This window comes from Planococcus citri, chromosome 2 (assembly GCF_950023065.1).
Source record: "Planococcus citri chromosome 2, ihPlaCitr1.1, whole genome shotgun sequence".
In the NCBI taxonomy this organism is placed as follows: Eukaryota; Metazoa; Arthropoda; class Insecta; order Hemiptera; family Pseudococcidae; genus Planococcus; species Planococcus citri.
This window is the reverse complement of record NC_088678.1, coordinates 33,606,592-33,626,877: the sequence shown is the minus strand read 5'-3', so window position 1 is coordinate 33,626,877 and position 20,286 is coordinate 33,606,592. Positions and strand designations below refer to the sequence as shown.

The following is a 20,286-nucleotide window of genomic DNA, read 5'->3' as shown; positions in this document are numbered from 1 at the left end:
ATAGCCCCATACTTGACAAAAATGAGTATAAAAAAATCATAACTTCTTCAAAATACTCAATTTTTATAAAAATCTTTTCTGCTTCGCTCCAAAGAAGCTTGAAAAAGTGCTTGCATTCTGCACCTGTAGGCTCCTATTTTTTCAAAAACTTTAGGAGATCTTTCCAAAGGTTCAAAGGACTTCCTTAAAGTTTACCTCTGGAGGTGCTACATTTCAATTTCAATCAGTTCCTATCTCAAATGAAACCCTATGACCTTCATCTCGAACTACGGCTAAAAACCACAAATTTTGAGTCTATAGAGAATACTTACACATAAAAACTTATCATTGCACAATTTTACATCTGCAATTTCAATTCATTTTTTTTCTAGTCATATTTTTTGGGGAAGCGGACAGGTGGTGTGAAAAACCATAATCTCAATGAGTAAGTCAGGTAGATATTTTTTATAAGAACATACCTATTTGTAATAACATGAACATTTTTTGATACGTTTATAGCGTCATTTTCATTTCAGAATGATATTCATACTTTTTTTAATGCGGAATTTTAATTTTTTTGTTTCGTGTTTCATTATCTACTTAAATTCTAGAAAAATAACGTTATATTCTTCAATGAACCGTTACTTCTTTTTTTTTTTTTTTTTTTTGTTGTATTTAAGGAATGAAAATTATTTGCCATGAAATATTAATTCACATAAAAAATACGTCTTTTATCACTCGAAAATTGAATTCGTTACTTGTAAATCATGAAAAAAAAAAAATTAGAAAAAGAAAAAGTAGTCATCGTTTGTTGCCAAAATCAGCAAAAGAAAAATTTAATAGAGGAAAAATACCGTTTGCATTCAAAATTGGTGAACAAAAAATACATACCTAAGAATATTTTAAAATTTTCAGCATCGAGATATCGGGTTTCCTTGCATTTTCTTTACCTTACCTACTCAATTTGAAAAAAAGATACCCCCTCCCTCCACCGGGTTCCATTATCAAGCCACAAGGCACAAACTTTACGAAATAAAAATGGGAAATTGTATCCCATAAACAGATCAGATCCGTACCTCCTCTATCTTTCTTCGTAATAGAAAATTGTTAAAATTGAAATTAGGTACTAAAAGTTATGCAAGAGCTATGAATACAGCAGATGAATTCAAAATGAATTCAAATTCAATAATATTCCTCTAAAATTTGATTTTCACAGCTCTAAAAATGCAGTAAACATTAATAAAGCTTTTCACCACTTTTTCATCCCATTAAATTGAAAGAAAAAAACTCACTTTTCAAAGCCCACGGTTTTCCGCGCTTCAATCCAACCATAAACGTTCCCATATCGGAGTAACATTTGGGCGATAGTTTATTCAACTCGTCATTATCTCGCCAAATATCGAACAAACGATACAGATCGAACAAATCGAGAACTTGATCGAAACGACTGACATTTTGCGGAACGAAAGCTTCAACGGTTGAACTTTTTGATTCGTGGTCAATTTTGGATCTGGATAACTTTTGAATAACGGTTTTACTTTCAGCGTCTTCGGTACGTCTACCTACACGTTGATTTGGTTTCGCGCCCATTTCTTCGGAAGATGGTAAGACCATTTTACCGTATTTCAAAATTTCCGGCATCATTTTGGTGACCAATGTACCGGAAATATTGCCACCGTTTTGGAGATTTATTTCCGAATCTTCGAATACGTCTTGTTGATCGTCGCCGTGTTTTGGTTTTTCATCGGTGTCGTATATTTTGATATCTTCAGCCAGCGAAGACGAATCGGTAACTTTGTCGAGGTTTTGGTTTTTGGTAACATTTTTGTATTTTTCTTCGCTTTCGATACTTTGATCGAATTTGCGAATACCTTCGATATGTTCGGAGTTGTGCGGTTTGGTCTCGTCTAACGCGGTCTCGTGCTCGTTCACGTCGTAATCCTCGTAACTTTCTTTGGATTTATTATCGGCGACATTTCGAGCTCGAGTCGAATTGCTGGTCGAGTCGGCCGAAACTAAACATAGACAAAAACCCAAGCATAAAAAATTCGAAAAATACGTCCATTTGAAAAAATTTATCCTCGACATGATCCCAATGTATCGAATGGGTATACGACGATTATCACCTCCGAATCATAACAATTTCATTTTACGTAATGCTAGGCGCGAACGAAACTAAACCGTCTAGACAACTCAAATTCTCACCAGAGTGTTATCCGCCGCAGAGTCGAAAAGAGTGGGATTGCAACCATCGGACACGGGACATTTCACGGGGAGAGGTATCATATCAACGCGCTTAAGGTCACCAACCATGATCGTCGAGCAGAAGATTGGAAAACTGAAAACCAACCTCTAGAACGAAGCACGGCCGTTTATTTAGCAAATACTGCTATACCATCTCGGCATCACTTTCACTATCCGTTAAATAAATATTTTTCGACTTTTGTTCGTTTAAATTGAAAAATGATACGTGAAAGAAGATGAGTTGGAAAGGTGAAAAAAAATATCACAGTTCAATTTTTTGCGTATAGGTACAAGTACGTGGCGAAGGTCAAAAATGGCTCTGCTTTTTACTCGGATTTTGGTTATTATGCTTTTTCTCGTTTAGTGCTACCGAATGATGATTTTTGAGCGCATAAACGGTTTTCCATCTTCACCTTGGGGGGGGGGGGGTACTCCTAACACGATTTTCAATGGCTGTTTTGAACCAATTGATTTGAAACTTGGTATAAAGGTGAAGATACTTGAGGGTATTGACCTTGAATTTTTTCATTTTTTTGACCCCTGCAGACCTTTACAACCCATCTTGAAAACTTCAAATCGATGGTGAAGAAAGGTTCGCAATCTGGAATGAGCCAAAAAAATTATTTTTATATTTTTCAGGGTATTTTCTACCCTTGGTACATCTTTCAGAATTTTAGGAGAGGTGGTCACTGCTTCATGGTCATAGAACCAATAAGAAACGCAGTTTTCTCCTTCTAAAGTGGTTAGTTTCGGTCGAAACATTTTTTTTCTTCGTGATTATCATGAAAGATGCGAAATTACACCATGTACCTGAATTTGAACCAATTTTGTCAATATTTTTATATTTAATGGTTTTTATACATAACCGAAATTGAAGTGTGCCATTTTGGGAACCCCATGACATCCCTTACGGGTGACATACATGGCTGAAATTCTTGTGCACACTAACATCAACTCGAACTATGTACCATAATATATTGCAATTTCAGCAAAATTGGACATTTTTGATTTTTTCTGCTTGCAGCGGTACATTTTTCTGAACTGGAAAATAATCATCTGATAAAATATACTTAAGTGGGTGGGAAAAAATCGAAAATTTCTAATTTTGCTGGAATTCATCATCTGATGAAAATGAGTGGAGAGTAAGAAAAAATGATTCCAGTACATTTTTTAAACATGAAAATTTTCTTTGAACGCATCATATTCAGAAGGGGTGGGGGGAGGAGTATGATAAAAATTGAAAATATAGAATTAAGAGGTGAAAGGGATGTGCGTCTTTCATCATCAGTTATTAACGATTCGAAAAATTGAAAAAATGCACTCAAATTTGAAAATTATTGAAGTTTTTAATGAATTTGTAAGAACTAAAAAATTGATTTTTTTCGATAAAAATTCCATTAAAATAGAATTTTAAAAAACGAGATAGCGCGATAAAACCCGAGAACATGGTTTTTCTCTACTTCAAAAAATTTCTAATTCGATAAATCTACCAGAGAAACAAAGATATGGTGAGGGGGTGGAGGAAAAGAGGTAACGTTGTCAGTCCAATCAATTATTATGACTCCAAGAAATCAAAAAAACCTCTCTTAATTGTACGAAAAACTTTCAAAATTTTGATACCTCTTTTATTTGTAATAAAAATTCCAAGATATTTTGTCGAACGTGTTTGTCATTCGAGGAAATATTTTTCAGGTGGTCGGCAAGCGGGATTTCAGTTTTTGGGTTGATGGATTCGGAAAAATGGTTGGACGATAACCAGCAAAAATTGAAGATTTCTGATTTTGCTGAAATTGCTAATCTGGAGTGTCTATTCCTCCCCTTCTTCACACCTTATCTGAATTTGGGTTCAAAGATGATTTTTAAAAATACGATATGCTTTCATGGACGAAGCGAAGGGGCAGCTAGGGGGCAGCCTGCCCGCGAAAGTTGGAAAAAGTTGGGAAATTGTGAAAAATTCAAGAAAGTTGAGAAAATACAAAAATCCCGACAACTTTTTAGTTTCAGAGTTTTCAAAAACTAAAATTTTTTACAATCATCAAAGTAACAACTTTCCCAACTGTTGAAGCCAAATCTGTTTCTGAATCTATGATTTTTTCAACTAAAATTCATATTTTTTTCAAAAACTTTTGCCCTCGCTTTGGTCGGGCTGAACTGTTGTAACTTTTTACATCAAAATTACAGCTGTTTTCCTTCTTGAAATTACAAATTTTGAAGAATTCTACCCTCGCTTCGCTCGGGCCACTTCGTTTTTTTTTTTTTACTCTTTAAAATGTTTAAAAAGTTGAGATCAGAAAAACCGAAATTTTACCTACATTTTTGATGTTGTTCTACTTTTCAAATTACAAACTTTTCAAAGTTTTTGCCCTCGCTTTGCTCAAGCCAACTTGGTTCCCTTCTGCAGAGTTACAATTTTCAAAAGTCTACGATTGAATTTGAAAAATTTTGAGATTAGAAAAACCGAACTCTTTCATTGAAATTGATGTTATTCTACTTTTCAAAGCATTAATTTTCCAAAAGTTTTGCCCTCGCTTCGCTCGGGCCATTCAAAACGTGTCCTGCTTTCACGAATTTCAAAAATATGGAAATTAAACAGAAACATTCTAGAAATACTCACAATATTCAAAGCATAATTATAAAAAATGCACATTTTTCATTTCTTTCTGAACAGAACCACTACTTTTTCAAAATTTTTTGATACCACAAGAATTTTGACTTTAGTCGACAAAGTTATACAATTTTTTGGCTACAAAATGTCGTGATACAATCCCCTCACCACTTGTAACTTAAATAAATACCCTCTTTTTTCACCCAACTTGGGAATTTCCAGTCGAATAAGTTGGGAATCATAGGATTTTTGCCCCCCCCCCCCAGAAAAACCACTTCGCTACGTCCCTGTATGCTTTTACTCATCTCACTCGCGAACTTACGGGGAACTTGAACTTGAGGTAGCAGGAGTCACATTCGAGGCGTTTGGGAGGATCAGATCATGAAACGAAGGTCATATTCGAAATCAGCGCCCATAAAAACCTAAAAAATGATTTCAAAATAACAAACCCTGAAATTCGATTGTGATTTTTTAAAATAATTTTTTAGTGACGATGAAAAATTTTCAAAAATTATTATTTTCAAAACGCAGTACCAGTCCTCTTTACGAGTCTCTACAGGAAAAAAATCGAGATATCTAACAAAAATGTAAATGTTCCAATCTCTGTGCCCGAAAAACCAAAATTTGGACTCGTTTGACCCCCCTCCTCTCCTCCTCCTCCTCCTCCTCCTCCTCCTCATAGACGTAGTGGTGGGTCAGTTTTAGCGAATTTTGGATATAAGTATTGAAAAGCACACTGTTAGTGTTACAAACCCATTGAGCCTAAGAATTTGCTTTATACAATTTTTGTCTGGGTCTACTTTAAATTATCTCGTAGGTAGGTACCTACTAATTATTATTTTTTTGTTGAATAACTTTTTTTTATAAAAATTTGAATATTAAAATATAGATTTTAAAATCTTCCAAATACCTGAAAAAATAACTCAAGTCATGTACTTATTCATATTACAAGAAGACACAAAGGGTTGAACCAGTTTCACAATTTTTGCAACCATTTGAACTAGGCCTAGGCCTACGATATTTTAATTACATCACTATTGGAAAGGTATTTTTTAGTAGTAAATAAAATAACCAATGTTTTCTCACCGATTATTAACTTTATTCATTTGTGAAAAATGGACACATATCGTAGATACGTTCGGAGTTGGTGTTAATATTTTAAAATACAATACGTAACACCACGTAATAATGCTATTGAAATTGTTACGTACCTTAACAAATTGAGATTTTGCAACACGTACCTCTTTCAAATCTTAACACTAGACAAATGATCCTTTTATCATAGCTTAATATGGTAGCATTAAGATTCCCTCTTATTATAATACATGTACATATGTTTGATGTACACAAATTAAAAGTTGTAATTAATAGGCAAATATCTATATGAACTTTCGTATTTTTACACGTACCTAGACCAACTATCGTGAACCTGGTTGACTTGCCATCAAAGATATCATACCTATAGGTAGTTATATTTGATACGAAATACTCGAGTCAAAACTATACGTTTAATAGGGATTGATATGATAAAATGTACGAGTAGTTGGAGCAAAAGGAGTAAAATCAGGTCATGTCTGTAATCATAGTAGCAATTAAAAATGCTGAAATATGTGTCTACTAAGTATATGATTTTTTAGGGTATTGTTTTGGATCAAAAAATCTCTTCAAGTATAATAGATTATTCTAACCACCTGTAAAACGTTTTCTTGGAGAAATGCAGGGTGAAAGAGTTTTATTGCTTGGTCAAACAGCAGTCGCAACTGCCATGTGAAAAAAAGTATTTCGCGTAATACATCGTCGCTTTGAATAAACCGAACACCATATCGTACGTATTATTTCGGGTTAACGGGCGTTAAGTATTTTTATGTACCTAGTGGCGTTATGGAAGAGTATGAACATTTGTGGTACCTACATATAATGTAATCAATGAGACTGCCATTTCATTATAAAAAATAATTTATAGGAATGCGAGAAACGAGTTGCTCCCTTATGAAATTTTTTACAAATAAAAAATTGTTTCAAATTTATTACCGTTCATAGTTAAATTGAAGTATTGTACCTACGTGAATTTTTTTTAAAGCAGTGTAAGCTATAAATAGAATACCTAACTAGATCTGAATACAATTGCCTATACCTATAGCTAAAGTATTCAGGCCTATAATTTGTCCTTGTGCATTTTTTTTTTTTAATTTACTGTATAGATACGCACTCGCACGAGTCGAAGTATTAATTCGATTATTGTTGGTAACTTTTTCGTGAATTTTATGCTACGACTAATATATAAGTATTTTATCGAAACACAATTCAACTAATTTTAGTCATACCTGTACCATAATACTTTCAATATTATGATCAACTATCTCATCAAATTAGAAAACTAACTAAAATTATAATGGAGGAAAAAATGAAATACGAGAGTAGGAACTTTTATTTTATTATTAACTGATGAACGAGTAGGTACATTCCAAACAGATGACAGCTCACAGCGCAGTTAGATATGTCGAACTGGTTGTGAATAAGACAACTACTGTTACTAATAAATTTTTGAAGTAGCTATGTATGTACTTAGTTTGAGTGTAAAAAATCAAATAAGTAAATTGCAAAAAATAGTTATATGTAGGTACCCAATAAAATTACAAAATGAGTAAACCTCGGAACAACGATTTTCAATAGTGTGGTAGGTATTTGAAATATGTAGAATCGTAGAAATTGTTCATTAAAAATGTTTCAAAATATAATTTGAAAAATAAATTTCACGAATTCTAGGTCAGAATATCTATGATATGAATTTTCAAAAACAAAAAATTTGTTTGTCAGAAGTGGGATTCGAACCCACGCCCACAGAAGTGGACTGCGACCTGAACGCAGCGCCTTAGACCACTCGGCCATCCTGACTTCGAACAAATTAATGCTTTTTCACCGCACTTCAACGACCTGAGCCTGTTTTGTCAGCTCGTAGGTGGATGAGGTGCACTGAATAAATTCGTCTTGGTTTGTTAATTATTACCATATATGTACTCAAGTTTTCATTTTCATCATTTAAAAAAGAAGGTGGCAAAAATAATCCTGTTTAGGTATATTATTCGACTGCTTATTCGTTGATGTAAATTTTAAATTTTTTTGTCGAGTTTCCAGAATAGGTGAACAGAAATTTGTAATTTTTAACTGCGAATATCTCTCGAAATATAACTGAAGCGATTTCTAATAAAATGTGAAACAATTATCCATTGTTTTGTAATTAATCTACACATACTTTCATTCATTTCTGTCTATTTTTCACAAAATGCACCCGTCCGGCTGTCGATTTGAACATTGTTTCTTCGGTTTCAGAAAATGGCTATGAGATATTGATTTTGTCAAATTTTACTAAAATTTCATTACCTCTTTTTTTTTTTTTTTTTTTTTTTTTTTGGTGATTGCCAGTGATTTTGACGCTGTATTTATGTTTTGAAGCTATTTTGTAGGAATGTTTCATGCGATATTTCTTACGTTTTATTTTCTTGTGTTATTTTCAGATGCTAGTTTTTTTTCGACATCGAAGAAATGTGATAACAACCTGATCAAAGATGACAGTTTTCAAGCATCGTTGCTGTGTTGAATGCTGCATAATGAAGCATACCTGTTATAGATTGGTGAGTTTTATTCTTTTTTTGTTTTTTGTTTAAGTATTCGAAATTTAAATAAGCCCACTTGAACGTATTTTGCTGATCTGCTCGAAAGCTTTCCAAGTGTTTTTCTTGAGGCAGATTAGTTTTTTTTATTCTGTAACAAGGTTTTAACTACAAATTAGTAGGTAAATAATTAATTATCATAACTTTTCATCGAAATTTATTTTGCAATTCCCACAATCACCTCCGAAATCAGAAAAACAATACCTATTTTATTTTGGTAATGAAGAACAATTTTTCATTAGTAAATTACCTACTCACCTTCTGTTTTGACTTTTTTAGAGTTCGATTTTTATGGTTTTGAAATACCTACTTTTTAAATTTTTCTTTCTGACGTTTGTCCTTTTTTTTTCGATTCTTCATCGTTTGACGTTAAAATTACCAAATCTTAGTGTTTTTGCCGTGAATTTCGAATACCTCCTCAATTCCTCATCTTCTTGTAATTCTTCAATATCAGAATTGTTGTGAACAGACTTCTTCGGTCGGGTATTATGTTTTGCTTTTTTAAACTCTGCATCATGTTCTTGCCCTACGGACTTGATATCAGACACATCAAATTCAATTAAATTCATCCTTTGAATTTGAGTTGGAATTCGAGTCAGACTCAGAATCCGACTCAACGTAGGAAGTCACCAGTGACGGATCGTCAGGGTCACAGGGTCAGATTCAGATTGGAATCTACATAAATATAAAAGTTTTTGTTTTCTAATTATACACAGAAAAATACGTGAATTTTAGTCAAAACTTTCAAATTATAGCTAATAATATTTTTGGTGTATTCGTATTGCAACGTATACGATGTAAATTCCATGTTGTAATACTTACTTTTTGGGGTCGTTATTAGATTCTACAAATGGAGCTGTACGTTTTCTGTTCATACGTTGGCGTTTTTTCTTCGAGATCTACGTCAAATTTCGATTAAAACTAAATTTCTCTTATGAATCATCGTTGAAATTCGAGTACTTAATAATATACTGGATCGATACAACCGGTTGGTCCTGCTGACGGCTGACGTCATCTAGACTTATGGATTTTCGATTAATTCACTTGGCTGCGCTGTTGACGCATTGTGTCAAAGGTTTTGCATAACTTCGGATCGGATAGGCGTTCGTTAATATGACGGATCCTGTTTGTGTAGCAAGTGACATGACTGGCAAATTAAGACTCACTATAGTCAGCCGGACAATTTCTGTGACACTGACCTACAAGAGTCTGAAAAATTAATTATTGATGTAATTGGGGTACATATTGAAAAATTATTTTAATATTTGTTTATTAATTTAAAATTATTACAAAAATAATAGTACCTAACGATCGTTTTTCACCTCGATAGTTGAGCTCTAACATTTCAACTATATTATGTTTTCGTGACACCAATGCTGAAAATCAGCAGATCGCAACGAATTTTCATGTCCTACCGTTGCCGAATTAAATTTCGCACTCACGGTAGCCCATTAAAAAATTAAAGCTGTTAAAAAGGCTTTACGATTTGTAAAAGATTAAATTGCTAAGCACTACGTTCTGCAAGAACAACCTCGCCTATCTAAACTGTTTTTAAAATGCTAATCTGCCACGTTATTCGGTAATAATCAAACGAAAAAAGGTTACCTATCGTCGACCTATCTTTTTTTTTTCAACTTGCAGTCCATATACATCGTCCGATTAATTTACTCGTCAATGGGTTTTAAACGAAAGGTCTACAATAGCGCGAAATTATTGTAAAAATTCTATGTACAATAAGTTGTAATCAATGTAAAAAAAAGTCCCATTTCCGTACTGTTACTATACGGTTTGCTGCTACGGTAGGTAGTTAGGCTGCATCAAGTACACGTTAGGTTAGCTTTATTTGAATTACACATCATCTCTACCCACCGTGTATACGCTGTAAATTGGCTCATTTTACCCTTATTAATTATCACTTTGTTGTCTAATACGTAGGTATCATGGTGTTAATTAACGACTTTTCATCCTTTCGTGATGTGAAATTATAAACGAACAAGATTTACCAGACGATGATGGGTTTTTTGTATCCCCAAATTTATTCGAAAGTCGATTTCCTCCCCTATAATTAACCCTTTTAAAGGGTTGAAGATATTGGATTCGTGAAGATTGCTGGACTGGGAGGACTATTTCGATATCGAATGAAAAATGAAAAGCGTCTCTCGCTTTCGTGGAAATCAGAAATGAACTGGCTTTCAAATCCAGGGTAGGCATTTTGCCTAGTAACTGTGCAACTCATGCATAGTCAATGTAGACATGTTTGCCTAACCTGCGGATCGCCGGGGATAAGACTCGATTGATAAAAAAAAAATTCTCACTTCAAAGTGTGATTTTCACTTGAGTGGCTCAGAAACCACAACAGGCAGAGAGATGGGTTTGCGGTAAAAAATAGTGTATTCAATGTATATTTTAATGATAATTATGGCCATACATCTTGATAATGTGAACAGGGAAGCCTACAAGTTGCCAAAGAAGTTGAAAAAAAAAACGAGAAAAAAATGGCCACTTTTTCATCATTTTTGTCATTTAAGTATATCAAAAACTTTACATTACAGCCTATCATTTTTTTTACACGGTTTTAATGGAACAATATCGATGGTGTTGTGGATAAAAGGCCAAACTGAGTTTCCAACTTGCATTCTAAACTCGAAAGTGTCATATCATCGTACTAAGGAGTAGTTTGGCCGATGTATCAATTTTTTTGATGAAGGCAACTCATTCGCTTTCCATTATTATCCACTGATAATATTTTTTCTAGCTTGAGAAATTTATAATGATGAAATAGTTCGAGAGTGGACAGATTGGCCCTTTTGTATTTGTTCAACCTACAGGTTCAACATGAAAAAAAGGGCCAATCTGATAAATTTGGCAAAAAATAATAGATGTTTTGTTGTTGATAAATGGCAAATGCTTAGCAAATGGGAAATATTCGGCCGCGAAATGAAAGCTCATATAGTCTAATATTGTATGTAGGGGTGAAATCGATTTGTTATCAGTCATCAGTGAAGGTTCGAGCTTTGGTATCTTTTTTAATCATCTTCAGAATGAACTCTTTTTTTTGACGGATAAAATTCGTTTCCTGAGGCTCTTTTGATATTTTAATTTCTAGAAAAACCAACAGAATTACTCAAATGTGTCCAAATAATGCCAAATACTTATACAGCGTACTCAAATTACCTGAATTTTTGGTCTTTGGTTCAGGTTCAAATAGTTTAGCAAATCCGTCATCTCGATCCTTCCTCATTTCATTTCTATTGAGAAAGAAGTTGTGATTTTGTAGCCTGAAGTCTCAGGTACACGATATGAGTTATAGAAAAAATTTTGGAGGCCTTCGAATGGGCCGAGGAAAAAATTTCAGGTCATGCAGGATACACAAGTAGGTACACTTTGCGCTCTACCGGCGAGACTAATTCTTATAGCAAGCTGCATGAGCAGTAATTTTGTAGTCTGAAGTTACAGGAACATGGTGATGTATTTAGTTTTTCTGTACAACATGCTGTAACAATGTTGAACATGTCCAAAGTGACTTGGGCGTTTTTTTTTTAGTGAAAATTAACATCACTTAGCTATACCATGATCTCGTTGAATTCATTCAAGAATATTTGTACAAGTCAAACAAAAAAAACTGAATACACCGCCGTGTTCCTGAGGCTTTGGACTATCAAATGATTGCACACACTGCTTGATATAGATATTAGACTTGCTACTAGACCGCAATGTACGATACTCCAGCCCCATCAACCGAATAACTTTTCTCAAAAATTTCAAATACGATCAACATTTTTTCGAGTTGTAGGTATCTAAAAACTGAACACACCACCGTCTTCCTAAAACTTCAAGCTATAAAATGAGCGCTCATTTGGTTCAAAATACTCGTACCTCCATATAGGCTCTCCTCCAGAGCACTGTTGGCGATACTTTTTAATCCACCCTCGTATTATTTTGTTTACTCGTAGGTCTGGGTTTTCTGAGATCATTTTGGTACATTTGCAATTTTTTTTAAATTACTGGCCATCAAAGATAAATTTGTAGTGGTCTGTAATGTAAAAAAAAAGTAAAAAAATAGTTCAGTTTCGCCGTTTTGGATTATACTTTCATGTAAAAAAATGCAGATTGGCCCTTTCGTATTTACTCAAAATGACCGAGAACAGATTTGCCCTTTGGAAAAAAAAAACAGTTTGGCCTTTTATCCACAACACCATCGATATTTTCTCGCACATTTCAGTCCAACCTAAAAAAAAATTAACAATTTTTCCGCCCAAATTGGTCAATTTTGGCCGAAATTTTTTTTCTCGCTATTCATCATTAAATACTCAAATACACCAGCAACCTGAATTTTTACCGAATCAATCAATTTCTTGTGTTAATCTTTTGCTGAAAAAATTCAAAATTGAATCGTACAATTTTGAAAACCTCTGACCATCTTTCGAGTGAATTACTGGGGTAAAATTCATATCAATTCGAAGTAGTTACCTACTTACATCGTTTGTGGTGTTATTGTAAAGAAATTAAAAAATTTTGATTTTTCTCTTTTGCTATTATCGTCAAGTAAGGTCGTTTTCCAATTTGGAAAAATGCATTCATCACATTGAATAGATTAGATAGTCAATTTTTCTGAAATTGCGATGATGTGTTACGATTTAATATTGGGACTCCCAAAGTCTCAAACTTGCATGATTCAAACTTTTAATCAAAAGTTATGAAGCAGAAATACTTGATTGTCAAATTTGGTTCAAATTTAAGAAAATGTGCCTACGTTCGTAGGAAAAAATTTCGAAAAATTTCCATAAATGACCTTCGTGCCTGCTGTAAAATGAATTCTGAAAAATTTGGATTGACGTTTGACAAAATTCAAGTAAGGAGCCAAAAAAAAAAAAAACAACCAGCAGCAAAATATTCAAACTTGAACCGGACAGAAAAGAATCAAAAGAGCACTGAAAAATGCACCAACCAAGCAAGATTGCAGTAACTTAATTTTTTTTTTAATTTTTGGAGACTTCAAAAATTTAAATTTAATGCCTTCCTCGCGAAGAAACACAAAATTCTAATTCAAGTACATACGTGGAAAACTGGAATTTGTATTGCTTTCGATTTCCCGAATGATGAGGTGGTTTTGAACTGTTTTAAAGTCTTCAGCTGAGGTTGAAATTTCTGAAGAAAAAATCATTAGAAAGGTCCTAAAATGTGATTAGGTGTGTCCCTAAGGCTCGGATTAACCATTATCTCGACCTCTTTGATCGATTTCGGACTTGAGTAGGCACATCGAATTTTTCAAGGTGCGTTTGAATAATTTCAAATAATTATAAAGTAGGGAATAAAGTACAGCGGCAAAAAAATGTCTTCCGGCAGCAAGCACGCAACAGCTTCAAGCAAAATAATTTGCCTATTCTTACATTCGCAGGCGAATAAGAATTCTCAACTCTTGTATTTCTTCGGCAAACATGAAATAAAAGTAGTTGAGATTGGAGAATAATCATCTAGTAAATGAACTCGAACTTTTTAAAAACATGTTCGAGTTTAAGGTGTCATAGTCATACGTACGTATGTACTTTCCCACTTTAAAAATTAGCATATTCGAATAAAAAAAAAACTTTGAACGACGATTTAAAGAAATCAACATCGTAATAAAATACCAAAAACAATAAAATATTGACACGAAAACAATTTTACCAGTAAGACCAACTGTCGAGGCATGAACGATGGCCCACAATAAATGTGTAATCATTTAGTCAAAAAACAAGTCCGAAAAATCAATCAAAAATTTTTTTTATCCGCGTAAGAAGAAATAGAGGACCCATACAGAGAGATGCCGCAGACCACCCTTAATAAAATATTTCGAAATTTATACCCGTTAACACTTCACCAAACACGTCGTTAAAAAGTGGCTAAACGGCGCTATAGTATATTTCTACAAAAGGCATTTTATATTCTAAAGAATAACTCTAAATTTCCTTTTTAATGTTGATCTTTACACCAGATTAAAAAATATATTACCGAGGGTTAATCGGCGCGTCAGATGAAGAGCGATGATAAAAACCTCGTACATAAAGCATTGTACTCGTAAAACCAAAAAAAAAAAAAAAGAGAGTACCCATACATTGACTCTTCTTCTTGTGAACAGTCATTTTCTTTTTTCACACTCGCATCGAATTCATCTTTTTTTTCGGCCAATTCCTACGTCATGTCATGTCAGTAGCTCGCAATTATTCTCGACCAAGTACCAAATATTTTTATTAAAATTTAACCTTCGTATTGGCATAAAATGGTGAGACGACGCACGTGTTTCGGGTGCATGTTTTGGCTGTCAGTGGCGAAGGTTAATTAAATATTGCAATTTTCAGTTACAATTCGAGGAAGAAATTCGCAGAGCAAATTGCAAGCTACGCCAGTCAACGAATTCGAGTTGAAACTAGTTGTTAAGATTCTTTGTTTTTATTTTTTAAAGAGCATCGTTGAGAAAATTTTTTTTTTGATTGACTGCAGTGTTCGCGTGTGTGACTTCGAAATAGCAGAAAGAGCCGAATATTAAGGGATACTCAATTTTTCGAGATGTTTTCCGATGTCATTATGCAAACATTTGGTCGTTGATTTGATTCATAATGAGCAATTGAACGTACTTTGTAATTACACATGTAAACAAATTTTCGAATGAATTGGCATTTTTTCTCGAATCTAGTTTCTATTTTAGATTAAAACTTGAAAATCTCATATCTACTTGCAAGAAAATACAAAATGGATAATTTTGCAGCAAATCACTCGAAACTTCTTTTACTTTTTCAAGTTATCGCCCCTTCCTCCCTCCAGAATCGATTGAAATCGGACAATGGTACCTTCTGAAATGATTCTACAAACTTGTGCTGAAGAAGTAAGCATTTCTTTCTGAAAGCTGCAGATCAGTTCAAAAAAGGTGGAAAGTGATTTGGAGGGTCGACTGTGATCTCGATATTCATTGTTTTTACTGAAAATTAATAAACTTACTAATTGAGATTTTTTGTGTAGGCGATAGGTATGCTCTTTCGATTGATGGGCTGCAAATTTTAGCTTCGATCGAATGAAATTTTCATATTTTCACTGCTCTTGCTCTTTCGTATTCAAAAATTTCCAAAATCTAAAAAGGAAGATGAGCATTTAAAATTGCAGATAATGCGATGGTGCATTCTTAGATGCTGTTTATATTTTTTTTGCCTCGATCCAAAATTTCCGCACCGGTTGAGGTACCTCGTCCTGACAAGAGAACCTCTTTAGGTGTCACACTCCGATTTGAACGGGACCGCGATTTTTGGAAAGAGCATAGTCTTAACCACCCCCCCCCACCAAATTTTCAGCTGCTCAAGTTCATTTTTCGATTTTTGGCAAATTTTTGAAAATTCATAATTGACTGTTTTTTGCGATTTATGCTTTTTTTTAAAAGTACGTACTTGATCAGTAAAAATGGTTAAAAGAAGTCCCAAAACTAATATTCATTACCCAAATCCAAATTTTACCATTTACAGCTATTCTGGAGCCTCCAGCGCGATTTTTCAATTTCTACAGAATTTTGAATTTGCTCCAGAAGGCGTGAATATGAAGTTGGGCAGCTAAAAATCGAGTTGTGCATATGTTACACTCGACCTGTTTAACGAGTTTATCCACATTTGAGCCGATTTTGAGAGTGACACATCAAAAGTGGTTTTTTGACCACCTTTTTTCAAAATTAAAAAATCAAAAAAATCAAAAGTTTCCCGTCTGTGTGGAAATTTTCGAAATTCACACAAATCGGTGTATTTTGTCCAAAACTAATCCCCCAAATTCAAATTTCACAATTTCCCGCCATCCTGGAGCCTCCGCGCGATTTTTCAATTTCTCCAGAATTTTGAATTTGCTCCAGAAGGCGTGAATATGAAGTTTGGCAGCTAAAAATCGAGCTGTATATTACACTCGACCTGTTTAACGAGTTTATCCACATTTGAGCTGATTTTGAGAGTGACACCTCAAGAGTGGTTTTTTGAGGTGTCACTCTCGCTCCAAAACGGCTGGAAATGGTAGAATTTGCGCTCTGGGGGTTAGTTCTTGAAGAAATACAGCGATTCGCACAAATTTCAAGAATTTCTTCACAAACTGTCATCTTTTGATTTTTTAATTTTGAAAAAAGCTGGTCAAAAACCCACTCTTGAGGTGTCACTCCCGAAATCGGCTCAAATGTGGATAAACTCGTTAAACAGGTTGAGTATAATACACATCTCGATTTTTAGCTGCCCAACTGCATATTCACGCCTTCTGGAGAAAATTCAAAATTCTGGAGAAATTGAAAAATTGCGCTGAAAGGCTCCAGAATGGCTGGAAATGGTAAAATTTGGATTTGGGTAATTAATATTAGTTTTGGGACTTATTTTGACCATTTTTACTGATCAAGTTCGTACTTTAAAAAAAAAGCATAAATCGCCAAAAATAGTCAATTTTGAATGTTTAAAAATTCGCCAAAAATCGAGAAAATGAACTTGGGCAGCTGAAAATTTGGTTGGGGTGGGGGGTTCAGACTATGCTCTTTCCAAAAATCTCGGTCCTGTTCATATCGGTGCGTGACACCTCGAAAGGTTCCTTTGTGAGCAAGAAATAATTTTAGAACCAAGTTCCGAAAAAAAAATCCACAAAAAAATTAATCAACTCCAAATCCCATCTTACATGGAAAAAGACCACCTATTTTTCTCGTTTTTTTTTCAACTTCTTAACAACCTCAAGAGCAGTAAATCCGGATACGAAACTGCGTTTAAAACTGTGTACGAAAATCATTAAGTAAAAAATACTCCAATTAAAGCTCGACGTGAAATACCGAACGCGATATAAATTAAACATCCCTCGTATACTCATAACGATGAGCAAACGGAACCCGCGAATAAGGTATTTTTTTACCATTAAACAAAAAAAGTACACCTTAAATGCCAGTAAATCTGCCGATAATGGCATGATAAACACGACACGGTTCATAAAAACGTTCAACTCCTAAAACGCGTATAAGATTTACGAAATGGATATATTCCAAGAAACCTCGGTAAAAAGTGTGATATAAAATCACAATTACACGTTTAAAAATACGTCCGTTCGTCAATTATTCGACTAAGAACAAAATACCAACACGATGACAAAAAATTTCACCCTCGCACATGGAAACTGAAGCAGATGGGCTGGGAAAGAAGAGCAGGGCAAAATGCTCCAATAAATACGTGTATGTGGAACGACATCATGTCAGATGATTACAAATCTGAGCATTGTAGAATACATAGAAACAGACACACGAAAAACAATAAATCAACAACCGATCGCCAACGTTTGGTAGGATTAGAATTTCAAGATTATTGATATTCGGTAAAAGGTTACAATTGTGTAATTTATATTCTTGAATTTTCAAACGCGTACAAGTAGGTACACCTTGCTCTGATCCTACATAATAAGAGAAGGTGTAAAAATAGAAGGATGATTTTTATTCTTATTATAGCAGCGTTTCGTTTTAATAAATACGCTAAGACAGCGCCGTAGGTTTTTTTTTGGTACCTTTCATAATACATACATAACAAAAGTATCACGTAGTTAAAATCGAAACAAACTACTTTTTGTACGAGATTAGTATCTACTAGCGTACGATTAGAAACGAAAAAAGTGTCCGGACTCGAAGTGAGATCTTTTTGTGTTTTGATCACACGTGAATAATTCAACAATTACCTCGGAAAAAATGGGGAGACAGAGGTATATTTTTTTTCGAAACGAATAAATAATCGAGTATGTTCGAGAATCAAAGGGGTCTACGAGATCGAAATTAGCACTATTTAATCACGATCGTTTAAGTAGCCTTTCAAGATAACTGTGATCTAGAAAACAAACGGTTTATAAATTGAAATAAATATATCAAAAAGTATACTATACAGGTATAAAAAGTTGGAAAGAATCACGCGATAAACACGTCCGAGGGTAATACAGTACAAGTAGCCCTACATTCTTTGATAAATAAATACACAATACAAGATCGTGAAGAATAGAAAAAGCCGGAGAAGGTAAAAGAGACATACAAGTGCTGTATGTACCAGAAACGAAGCTAGGAGAAGGAGAAGAAGGGTTCTGGGTAGTATTTTGAATATTGGACTCAGTAGGTGGCTAACCAATCCTTAATTCACCCCTTGTACGTAACTCCGACCACTTTGATTGTATCATTTAATTTTATTACCGGAGCCAAAAGAGGAAAAAAAATACAAGTATGCCACTCTCGTGTCTCACGCACTCCACCAAGAGATCGCCGCCACAGCATCAGACACATATGTGAGAAATGAAGATTAAGACATTCGGTCTTGTACACTTTTGTTTGTTAATAGCCAAAGCGCCTTTTAACTCGGCTCGTAAAAGAACCTCAAGCCAGAGTACCGGTTCACCCGGTAAAATAAGTCCGCGACTACTCTTTTCAATTAGCTCTAAAATTAACATTTTTATTAGAACAATTTCGTCTAGTTAGCGTAGATTTAGATGCAAAATACTATCGAGTAGCTCGCGGTCGATCAACTGTACAGGTAGTTAAGATTGAAATTCGCCCGTGCGTCTCGAAGGTGCAAGTAGAAAGTTCGCGCGAAATTTTTATTATGGTAAAAATAAACGCAGCTATGCATCGACTAAAGTTTTATGTATGTGGAAGAATTTGGCAATATTCAAAATCGGGTCAACGACCGCGACTAAACGTCAGAATTCGCAGCTTGCAACGTACTTTCAAAGTAACTGATTGGATTCGGTAGCTTGACGTAGTATTTCATTTTCGTCTTACTGTGTCAGTTCGAGCAGGCGACAGGGACGAACTTGAGGTGAAATATTTGTCGATGTCGATACGTTAATAGTAGTTTGCAGGAAGATGGGTAACGTCGCCGCCGTTTCGGAATGATGTCATTTGGGAATGATTACTTTCAGCTGATTCGAACGAAATTCAGGGAATATCGCAGACTGGTATCTCCGCGAACGATTACATAATTTATCATATCAAATATTATCATTCTAATTATCCATTACTAACCTGCTTCAATTTAAAAGCATGAATTGTCGCTGATGTGTTTCTGTACGTGATCCATGTCGTGTATCCAATTCCGCATGATGCTGCGATAGGTACCGAGCTATTTTATCCAAGAATTGAACGAATGATTACTCGTAATTCCAAAGTGTCTTCGGAATTCTGTTTTTAATCCTTTGGATGGGAACTTTCTCGCGATTCGTAACACATTGATTGTTCTAACAGGCAACGACATAGCTAAAAAATTGTAGCGAGTACTCACTCGTAGACTGTGAAGATTGTTGACGGCGGATTATTAAGGGAAAGTACATATTTACAAGCAAATGACTGAGCTTTGAAATTTTCAATTCCGCAATTTTCATTTTTGATTTACGATGATAACAACTGATAATGAAATGAACTTTTCAACGCATAGAGAAACGAAAATGACCTAGATTGAAACTACGTACACGTTTATCCAATGCCGCAAATTGTAGCCACTTTCATATTTTGGTAATTACCGGTAAACCAGGAATTCGAAAGATTGATATTTTTTTGAAAACGCTATTCGTGGACCGTTGGGGACCGTGGAAGTGGGACGATGGGTCGGTGGAACACGTGGTGTTGGTCGTCTTCATGGTTTGCCTTTTCGAATTCGGCCTTCTCGAATTCAAATTTGAATGTTAATAATATTATTAATCAATTTCAAATTTCAACTCTCTCTAGTCTTTTTTCTTGTTGTTTCTTTGGCGTTTCCAGTTTCTTGACCCTTGGAGTTTGATTTAATTTTGATG

At 34.4% G+C, this 20,286-nt stretch overlaps 1 protein-coding gene, 1 long non-coding RNA gene and 1 other non-coding gene across 3 annotated transcripts in view; all 3 read right to left on the bottom strand.

Moving 5' to 3' along the window:
- Positions 1-2,214, bottom strand: part of LOC135835510 (O-acyltransferase like protein-like) — a 40,019-nt gene extending 37,805 nt beyond the window's left edge. The window contains exon 1 of the mRNA XM_065349778.1: positions 1,272-2,214. Coding sequence (XP_065205850.1) covers positions 1,272-2,067 — 796 coding nt within the window. The 5' untranslated portion in view covers positions 2,068-2,214. The remainder of the gene's footprint in view (positions 1-1,271) is intronic.
- A 5,425-nt stretch (positions 2,215-7,639) lies between these two features.
- Positions 7,640-7,723, bottom strand: TRNAL-CAG (transfer RNA leucine (anticodon CAG)). The gene has a single exon. It is a non-coding gene; the product is annotated as a tRNA-Leu (tRNA).
- Positions 7,724-8,171: 448 nt separating this feature from the next.
- On the bottom strand, positions 8,172-19,925 carry LOC135835516 (uncharacterized). Its single transcript, XR_010556900.1, has 3 exons — positions 19,520-19,925; positions 9,322-9,708; positions 8,172-9,174 (listed from the first exon to the last, which is right to left on the bottom strand). It is a non-coding gene; the product is annotated as an uncharacterized LOC135835516 (long non-coding RNA).
- Positions 19,926-20,286: the final 361 nt, after the last annotated feature.